Here is a 10,250-nt window from a genome sequence, read left to right on the forward strand (position 1 = left end):
TGCCCTGTTCCCTCTTGCTGTGGCACATGGCCCTGGTAACTGGGCATACCCAGCTGCACTGTATGAGGAGGCATAGGCTAGGGCTGAAACCCAGCACTGGGTGCCTCAGTTTCCCCCTCCATGCAATAGGGAATCTGGACATTACCTGACCCCGCTTCCTGGGGTAGGGACAATTCATTCAACCAACAACTGAAACGAGGTGCTCTGAGATCCTCTGGGGGTGGGGCAGGGGGAGAGGATACAGCCAGGCACAGCAACTCCAAAGCCAGAAACACCCCGGGGGGGGGAGGGAGGAAGGAAACGACACTGTTCTGTGCTGTGAGAACAAGGCGGGTAGGGCAGGCGCTGCTGCTACAGAAAGGAACGGGCCATCACCTCTGGGGCAGGGCTCTTTATTACAGCCACCGTGCTCACAATACCCAGTAGCAGAGGTGAACTGGGGTGACAGTGGGCCTGCTACCCCGTAGGCACAGGGCTGACCCCCGTCTCCCTGCTGGCCTCCATTCCTGCCAGTGAGATCCTGCTCCGGGCAGATCCAGGAGCAGTGAGCCAGCTCTTGCCAGGACTGCTGTTAACATCACTTCTGTTTGTCTAGCCTCCAAAGGGTATGCAAGTCAGCACAGGAGGATCCCAGGGACTTGTGGGGGGAGGAGGGTAAAGTGAGGGAGGTGGCAGAGTCACACACTCTGGCTCTGTAACCCTTCCAGCACAGCACGAAGAATGGCCGCTGCTGCCACGGCACCTGGGTCCGGTAGCTCCAGGCGGGCCGAGCTGATGTAACTAGCCCTGCCAGCGCCTGCTTCCATGTTCTTGGTAGATTCAGCCGCAGCCTCTGCACTCTGCCAAGAGACCACGGGTGGGAGCAGGTCATGGGCGGGAGTGTCCCCAAGGGACACGGGGAACACAACTGGGTGGGACATGCAGCCAGGAGAAAGCAGCTTCCCTCTACAACTCTCCCTATGCCCTTCCATCCTGCCCTCCCCGAGCTGTGCCAATGCCCCCTAATCCTGACCCACAGCTCCCCTGCTATCTCATTCCCTCCAGAGCTCTGCTGACACCCATCACTCCGATTCTGCAAACTGCACCATAGGAATTTTCCTGCCCAGACATAGACGGGGCCTGTGTTTTATATTTCCATCAAAGAGCCATCTATGAGCACAACACTCCCCATGTCTCACACTAGGCGCTGGCTCAGTTCTTGCTAAAAGTCATTCACGCCCCTTCCTGCAGCTTTCTCAAGGTGTTAGCCTGCCCCAACTCTGCTCATGAGACCAACAGGGTCACAGCCCCACATTTTCAGCTCCCCTCATGCAGCTTTGGAATCTGCTCACAGGCCCACTCAGCTTCAGGCTCCACCCCTTTTCTAGCTCCTCCCTGTCCCACCAGAGGAGAGGCCTGGTGGGAAGTGAGCTCTCATACCTGGACTGCCTTGACCAGCACTGGCAGCAGGTTGGCACCAGGGGCCTGCAGGGCGCGCAGCTCCTCAGCAGCAGCACAGAGCGAATCCAGCTGCCCAAGACACAAGTGGGAGGAGTGGTGAGGGCAGGGCCCCTGGGAGACAGGGCAAATGGCTGGGGTGGGGGTTACTGAGCAGAGGTTGCCTCATGGCTCCCTTGGGGGCTCACCAGAGGGCAGTGCCAGATAGGGAATACCCCTCTGTATCAGCACTGCATGGCTTCCCTTGCCCTCAGTGTTGCCTGTAGATGGGGGCAGGCCCAGCACCAAGAGGGTCCCCAATGGCAGTGTAACAGGCACGAGCAGAGCACACCATGTGCCCAGGGGGCAGGGCAGCTGCTTGTCACTCACCATGGTCCTATCCCCCGGCGCAGCTCCCCCGTACCTGGCACAGAAAGCAAAGGGATCAGTAGCAAGCACAGAGCAGTGCCCCGGGCCCGCCGCGGAGGGGTCATGGGCCGCTGGTAGGGGTGGGAAAGCCCCATTGCCCTTCCCACTTAGGATCTCCCCTCCCCTGGCAGGGCCAGGCACTGCTGCAATTTCCCCCTGGACCCGCATGACTCTCCCACTCACCTTGTGAGTCTACTCACCGCTGCATGGCTTTGATGCCAGCCTCCACGGCAGCAGCCCAGGCCGCGGGGTCGCTGCGGCTCTGCAGGGGCTGTGCAGCCGCCGTCAGGAACAGTCCGTACAGCTGCAAGGGAAACGCCAGGCTGCTCAGTAGCAGTGCTGCCCTGACGCAGGGTTGTGGGCACAGAGACAGCAGGGCTCCTACTCCCCCTGCGTGATGAAATACCATCCCACCCACAGGGCGATGGGACACAGGATCCATATACCACCCCCAACCTCCCCACAGGCCTCATATCTTCCCACAAGGGCCATAACACGCCCCCCGCCAAGGGGGAGAGGGCAAGGATCAGCTCAGCAGGGACAAAACTACCCAAGTCCCCATCCACGGCACTCACCGCTCCCGAGGACCCCCCCATCTTCTCCAGCAGCAGCCTGGCCAGGGTGGAGAGGAGCTGGGACGGCCGGGTAGGCAAGGGCGACGAGTTCAACCACTCCTGTATGGCTGGAGACACGACACCTCGGGTGAGAGGCGAAGGGGCTGAGGGCTGGCTCGCACCAACCGGCCTCACCCCAGGGAGAGCGAGGGCTTTGGGGAGGCGGAGGGATCCTGAAATCCAAAGAACTTAGGGGAGCCAGCCTGGGACCCCTGCTCTATGGGAGTCTTGGGGGAGCCAGCCTGGGACCCTGTACCCCTGGGGTGGTGATGTGGGGGACGGGAGCCCCATGGCCAGGGGATAATGGAGATGGTTCCTGGAAGTGACTTTAGCCTTGGTGAGAAGGCAGAATGCTCTCAGTGGTAGCACCATAGGCAGCGCCAGGGTGACTACCCCTCCCACAATGCAGGGTGCCTGAGCCCCAGTCCCCATGGCTGTGGGCACCGGGGGGTGGCCAGGAAGCGGATGGAGACTCCTCTATCAGAGGGGGTTGGTTTGGTCCTTCCTGGCCAGGACTGGATCAGAACCGTCCATTTTGGACTGAGATGCTTCCCGCCAGCTCCTCTGCCCTCCCAGAGAGGGAAGGAGGCCACCCCCCAGAAGCCAGCAAGCTGGGATCCCTGTGCCTGTTATGAGCCCCAGCCCAAGGGAGCTGCTATGGATTGTGCAATGGTTGCTGGGCCCGAGCACTGACCCCTGGCGGCCCGGGCATGGGTGCTGCCACAATCGCCGTCCCCCGCCGCGCGGTCCAGCTTGTTGAGCTCCTCCTGCAGGCCCAGAAGAGTACTGCACACCCGCTCCAGAACCAGCCGCACCTGCGGGGAGGCTGCTGCTGAGGGAGCAAGAGGGCTGGTCAGATGGGGGAGGAGGTGCCTGGCTCGGCATGTGGGGCTGATCCTGTGACACTCACATCTGTGCCCTTGCACACACACTGCCTGGGCATTAGATCCTGTGACACACGCATGCCTGTGCCTGTGTGTTCCACTCAGCCTCACCCCCATTTCAGCCCAGTGCCCTCTGTCCTGGCATCGCACAGCACACGACAGATGTAAGCGAGTCCAGGAGCACAGACCCCCATTTTCCCCAGCCAGGCAGAAAGGAACCAACAGAACCCTGTCCTATAGATGGGGAAATTGAGGCACAGGCTTATGATTGCTTATGATCACAGAGTGTCAGCTGCTCAGATGGGAACACCAGCCTCCATGCTCTACCCACTAGACTGTACTCCCCTCTCAGTGCTGGGATAAAACCCAGGAGTTCTGCCTCCAGCCCCTCACTCTACCCACTAGACCCAACCCAACCCAACCCCCTCCCTGAGCTGAAGAGATAACTCAGGAGTCCTGATGGCCAGCCCTTCCTCAGTCCCATGCTCCCTCCCTGCAGCAGGAATACCAGGGCTGCTTGGTCTCTGTCCCCGCATCCATCTCAATGCTGCGCCCACTCCCTCTGCCCTCAGCAGGCAGGGTGATAGCATGGCCTCAGCCAGCATCCCCAAAGTCCTGTCCAGTGATGGCCAGGAGCAGGGGACCCACTCCGTACCTCCAGCTGGGACAGGCTCCTCCACCGTAGGTCCCTCCTCAGGTGCAGCCAGCACTCTGCTCCGGCCTGTCACAGGCACTCGAGCCAGGTTGGGCCAGGCCACAGCTGTGGTCTTAGCATCTAGGGGGAAGTAAGACGGCAGGGTCAGGCCCAGAATCCCAGCCCCTTGTAGGGCCTGGCTCCCAGATGGCAGGTTGGGAGAGCTGAGGGATTAGTGCAGGATTAGCCAGGAAACACAGGGCCCTCTATACCTGTGGCTGATGCCCAGCCCCAGGACATCCCACCACCGGAGGCACTGAGGCCAAGGGCCCGAGGAGCTGGGCATCAGCTACTCTGCACATGTGTGCCAGAAGGGGGAAAGATGGACCCTCAGCCCCTCACCCAGGGCCATCAACCCCCATTTCATCCCCAGCCCTCATGCCAGGAGAGAAAGCCTCACCTCTCCCACAGCAAAGTCATTCAGCGCCGTGGGTACCTCCCCTGACCCTATTCTCTGTATAACCCCCAGCTCAATGTCAGAGGGAAATAAATGCCCCAGGGTCTCACCGATCAGTCCCAAGAGCTCATCATCTGCCAGCAGGAGGGTGAGAGACACACCGGCCATTTCCAGCGCCGTCATGAAGGCACCAACCAGAGCTCGGGCGATGCGAACACCTCGGTCCTCTGTGGCGAGAGGGAGGGGAGACCGTGAGGAGCGGAACAGGAACCAGAGCTCAGGAGTGCAGGGGGGACCCAACAAGGGGGTTTCAGGGGTGATGGAGGAGGGGCTGGAGTGAGGGAGGGAGGGAAGGAAGCGGTCCCCTCTCCCCCACCCTCAGCAGGATGGCAAAGGGGGGGACTGTGCAGGGAGATCAGGGGGTAGGGAGTGGAAGCTGAAGGACCTCGTGGGATGATCCAAGCCCAGAAATCCAGAGCAGAGAAGTCCAGGGTGCAGTGCTGAGGGGCCCTAGGCACACAGCTGGGGAGCATTATACACACAACCCAGGCACAGCCTCTACCCATGGGGAGGAAGAGAGAGACCCCCTGTGTCCCCTCTCATCTGAGCCCCTCCCCCTGCACTGTTCTGTGCCTGTTCCCACCTCACTAGCTTTGGGCTGGGCCAGGCCGGGCACTCACCAAGGCAGCGTACGGCCGCACCAGCCACCACACCCAGCTCCAGGAAGGACAGGCCGCCCAGGTTGTTCACCACCAGCACCACAGAGGCCCCTGGAAGGCAGAGGAGTGTGGGTGTGAGCCCTGCCCTGCACAGGGGAGGCAGGTCAGGGGAGGGGGTCACTCACCGGGCTCCAAGGCCACGCGCGAGGCGTTGGAAGGGCTGCTCATGTGATCAAGCATCGTCTTGACGATTTCATCCGCCGGCACCATCTGGGGGGAAAGGAGATGGGTGAGAGCAGGCCAGTGGCAGGCTCGAGGGCAGGCAAGGGGGGAGCCAACCTACCTTCATCCTGCGCACGCCTGCCTCACCATGAATCCCTGTGGAGACAAGAGGGGTCACCAAGGCATCTGACTGCCCCCATCCCCTCTGCCAGCACCTGATCCCAAACCAGAAATGGGGCCTGGGCCATGGGCACCCACAACAGTGACCAACGGGAGTCATCTGGCCCGTAATCCACTCCAGGCAGCACGGCCGCCTGGCCTATACCCAGGACCCTAAACAGAGGATTCTTAGGCACCATTGACAATGAACATCTCAGGCCCATGGGCACCTGGGCCCTGTAGGTGATGGGTACCTGGACCCCCTCTGGACCCAAGCACCCAGTCCCCACCCGCAGAGAGACAGCCACAGGCTGGAAGGAGACAAGGGCAGAGGGATGCAGCCAAACTCAGGACAGGGGCAAGGTGACAGACACACAGACAGACAGATGTGAAGGTAATTCCTCACCCAGGCCCAGCTCCAGCTCGTCCTGAGCCAGCTGAAAGGTAGGCCCTGAGCCAGGGACACTGCAGGGGGACAGGCTCACGCCCAAGGTACCTGCATGGGGAGGGAATGAAAGAGTTAACTCCACCTTTGCCAGTGACAGGTACACAGAAGCTGGGCCAGAGGAATCTTTCCATGTTTTCAGGCACCAGGCTGTAATCAGCACTGAGCCCTCTAGGAGGAGGAAGGCGAGATTACTTGGCAGGCCTGGGGCTGTGCAGGGGCAGGTGCCAGGTCTAGAAGAACATCTAGGCATGGTGGCACCATCTAGGTTGGGATCTGCAAGCAGGATCTCCTGGCTGAGACATCCCCGGGGGGAGCCCCGTATTGTTGTGGGGCCACATCCCTCCCAGATCCCCTCCCTCACCAATTGGCAGCTCCTGGGCACTATGACGGGAGGTGGTGCCAACCCCAGCCCATGTCAAGAGTCCCTAAGCACTCACCCATGGCTCCCGCAGCAGCCGTCACCCTGCGAACAATCTCCTCCAGGCTCGCCCCTGCCTCCGACAGCGCCCCTGCCACCTGCCAGGAGAAAGGCTTTGTCATGCCAACTCAGGAGGCTGCTCCTCCCTGTAGCCAGCCCTGATCCCATGGTGCAGGGCCACAGCCAGGGCTAAAACCCAACACAGAGCAAGGCATCTGATTAGCATGTGTGCTGCTGTAGCACCCACAGGCCCCAACATTGGACCAGGCCCACTATGCTGGGCACCACACACACAGAGCAAAGAGATGGTCCTGCCCTTTGAGAGCTCCCAATCCATGGATGAGACAAAGTAGATGCAAACAGACAAGGTCTTGTGACTGTGGCACTGGGCTGGGACCCAGGACACCTGGGTTCAATATCTGCCTCTGCCACAGACTGCCTGTGAGAATCGCCCCAGGTTCCTGCTGCAAAAGGGAGATAATGACACTTCTTTGGCCTGTCTTGTGCATTTCCATCATGCGTCCCACATGACTCGCCTTGTGTCTGGGCAGCACCTGGTACAATGGAGCCCTGATTTTCTGGCCCTTACTTGCTGTGAGATACAAATAAGCCACTGCAGTAGTGACTGCCTAGGGACGGGTATTTCACCAAGCTAATCATCACAGGGAACCATTCCGCTCAACTTAAAGCAACAAACTCACTGCAGACAGCTGTGTGCCTGAATTCAAACACTCTCCGGTGGGTGGGCGGAGTCTGCAACCCAAACCTCACAGCTTCCTGCTGGCCCCAAAGCCTCTACTGGACCCTGACTAGATGCACAAGTGAAAGTGACCAGGCTGACTGTCCTGGGAGAGCAGAGATGGGGTCAGTTACAACCCCACCAGCTCCAGGGAAGCAGGGACACAGGCCTGTGTATCTGACTGATAACATGACTGTCTTTTAACCTCAGGGTCTGAGGCTTCATCCCCACATGGCAGAGTCTCTGGCACTGCAACAGGAGCCCTGGATGTGGACAACTAAATCCCCTGGACAGGAACGGCTGATCAGCCCCCTTCAGCCTATCCAGGAGATTTGACCCCAGCAGGCAGAGCTAGATCCGAGGCTGCTGGGAAAGTAATTGAGGGCTGGTGGTTTTGACCTACAGTGGGCCCTGCACAGTGAGTGGCCACTGGAGACCGATCTGCTCACAGTGTTATGAATGCTGTGCCACACAGCCATGGCACAGCTAGTTGGCACTGGAGAGCTGCCCCATCCCACTCGCCTTGTGTATGAGCACCGTACCACACAGCCCTCTTCTCCCTGCTTTCTTCTGCATGGTGAAAGCGCTGTCATCACCCACCACCACCATCTGCACGTCGGCCCCCTCCGCCCGCGCCTGCTCCAGTGCCAGCCCGAAGTTCAGCCGATCCCCAGTGTAGTTCTTCACGATCAGCAGGGTCCCGGCTGAGGGAGACAGAAGGAAATGAGGTGCCCCAGTTACTCTCTGCCACTCTTAGGAGGAGGGACCCTCCCACCTGACACCGCACTGCCGTACCTGAGCCAGCCTGCGTCACCGCCCGGATCGCTGCCAGGATGCTTCCTACTGCGGGAGAGGTGAAGACTGCGCCAGCCACCACTCCGGTGAGCATCCCCTTCCCGATGTACCCTGGGCAGGGGGGCAGAGAGTGTGTCCAGATATGGGCCTCAGTGGGAGAGCCTCACTTCCAGCATGCACTGCTTCCACTCTGACCTCCCTGCTTCCTGTCATGTCTTCAGCAATGGGCTCCTCAAGTAATGCCAACCTCAGCACACTCCTATGTACCAGGGCCCTGCCATCCACAGCCCAAGGCCTGCAGTTGTACCTCCACTCTGCATTAGTGACTCACCATGCTGGACAATAAGATTGTCTCCTGGGCCCTAGGCTGGTAACCCAGCCTCAGGCTCCCCCACTCCCCAACCATGCCTCCCGCCTGCCCCAGCTCCCTGCTTCTGGCACCGCATACCTGCATGTGCGGGCTCGTGTCCTGACCCTCCTCCAGACAGCAGTGCCACCCGTCCCCGAATGTTCTCCAGGTCGGATCGCAGTGCCACCCGGTGCCCTTGCAGGAGCTGGATAGCCGGGTTACAGGCCACCAGCCCAGACAGAGCATCGTCCGCAGAGCCTGGCACCGAGTTCACCAGCTTCTTGGAGACCTGGGAGACAGAGAGAGAAGGCAGTCATGCATCTCCTGACTGCACTGCCACTGGGAAGGGGCTGATGTGGAAGGGTGTTACCTGCGTAGTTAGGGGTAGATGAATTACTGGAAACAGATGTGCTTTGAATACACAATTGCAGGGGCTCAAACAACACTGCTCTGTTGTGAGGATTGGCTGGCTAGCGGGGCAGGAAGAAATGGACCATGGGACCTTTCCTCTCAAGGGGGTGCTGGCTCCCATCCACCCCAGGGCAGCGGGACTGGCTGGCTCAGCAGGCTGAGGAAAAGGATATGGTGCTTTTCCCCTGCAGGACACTGGGAGTTCCTTGTTACAGGGGAAGCAGAGCCATGGTTTCTCATAGGTCCCTATTACCACACCACCCCTATCTCCACACCCCCATCCCTTATTGCTCTATGCTGACACTCCCTTCCTTGCACAACCCTGGGCCTCTCCAATAGATCCCAGCCCTGCGCTGCATGGACTGGCCCCCGCCTGGGCAGCCTCTGCTCATACAGCCCCACTGTGCCATGTGTCTGGGGCATGGCTGTGCTGTTATCAGCGAGGGACCAAACTCTGAGGTCTCTGTGAAGTGCTTACTCAGGCGAATCTCTGAGTTCCTCCCAGAGGCCTCAAGAACAGGATCTGGGACTGGAAACCAGTCAAATACAGCCAGCACAACAACTACTCTGGATTCCCAATCACAGCAGGATACCAGGACTCCTCATGCCGCTGGAGGGGCACATGACCAAGTCAGCCCATGCAGGGCAGAAGATTTACACCTCCATTGCAGTGTGAATGCCCCCGCCCCCAGCTATAGCTCCTCCCACCCACCCCTGCCTCCTTTGAGGCTGGGACTCACCTGCATGGGGACAGGATTGAGACACCCCCGTGGGCAGAGCGAATCCCAGCAAGGAAAAGGGACACGATTCCTCCTAGCAGAGCTGCCCTCACCTGGGGCAAGAGATTGGGGGTCAGACAGGAGACGCAGCTCTGGGGGTGAATCCAGGGGAATTTCTGTCTCACTCCGGCCGGACAGGGAGGGAGCGGGATACTGAACAGGACAGCAAAACAGCCCCGTGGGACTGAGAACAGCCTGAATCCTGCCTCGGGGCCACGGACTTCAACCTAAGTCCAAACTCTGCCTGGCGCCAGGAAGGGGAGGTTGCAGAGAGGTGATCCCAGGGATACGCCCACCTGGCGCTGCTCAGTGCTCCAGTGAGACGGGCGTCCCCTCTACTGCCTGCCATGCCCCCAACCCAAAGGCCAAGCCTGGCCCTCGGTGTAAAGCCGCAACCCCGCTCGCTGGGCCGGCAGAGACCCAGGGAGAGGCAGCAGGAGGGGAACGCGAGGGGCCACGGTGGTGGGGAAACTGAGGCAGGCGGCCATGGGGCCGACAGAGCGGGCACGGCCCCTTCCAGCATGGGCATGGCGGGGCAAAGCAGCGGAGATGGCAGCCACGGTGCTCCGGGCATGGGCCTGGGCATGGCGGGCGGGTGTCATGCAGATGTGGGGTGCCGGGGGCGGGGAGAGGAGCACGCCGCCACCCATGGGAGTAACGGGCGGCGGGGGCACGGTGCCATCCACAAAGGGGGGAGCGAGGGGTGTCTCTGCACGGCCCCCTCCCCCGCCGACTCTTTCACTCGTAGCGGGTCCTCCAGGCGGCCCAGAGCGTCACCTTCATCCGGGCCCCACTCGGCGCACGCGCCTCCCGTTTACCGCGCGCGCATGCGCGGGT

The 10,250-nt window shown here is 60.7% G+C and overlaps 1 protein-coding gene across 2 annotated transcripts; it reads right to left on the reverse strand.

Annotated features, from left to right (window-relative positions):
- Nucleotides 1–376: 376 nt before the first annotated feature.
- TKFC (triokinase and FMN cyclase) lies at nt 377–10,249 on the reverse strand. 2 transcript variants are annotated; one of them, XM_030560870.1, is made up of 18 exons: nt 10,191–10,249; nt 9,375–9,466; nt 8,323–8,512; nt 7,875–7,985; nt 7,602–7,783; nt 6,360–6,438; nt 5,881–5,970; nt 5,437–5,471; nt 5,279–5,363; nt 5,115–5,204; nt 4,545–4,661; nt 3,999–4,118; nt 3,154–3,291; nt 2,421–2,527; nt 2,046–2,149; nt 1,807–1,840; nt 1,420–1,509; nt 377–839 (listed from the first exon to the last, which is right to left on the reverse strand). In XM_030560870.1, the coding sequence occupies exons 2-18, from the start codon at nt 9,378–9,380 to the stop codon at nt 678–680; spliced, it is 1,740 nt and encodes a 579-aa protein (XP_030416730.1). In that variant the 5' UTR covers nt 9,381–9,466; nt 10,191–10,249; the 3' UTR covers nt 377–677. The 2 variants fall into 2 exon arrangements, with proteins under 2 accessions (XP_030416730.1, XP_030416731.1); XM_030560871.1 differs by lacking the exon at nt 10,191–10,249 and having other exon boundaries at nt 3,154–3,288; nt 9,375–10,184.
- Nucleotide 10,250: the final 1 nt, after the last annotated feature.

This window comes from Gopherus evgoodei, chromosome 4 (assembly GCF_007399415.2).
Source record: "Gopherus evgoodei ecotype Sinaloan lineage chromosome 4, rGopEvg1_v1.p, whole genome shotgun sequence".
Taxonomy (NCBI): domain Eukaryota; kingdom Metazoa; phylum Chordata; order Testudines; family Testudinidae; genus Gopherus; species Gopherus evgoodei.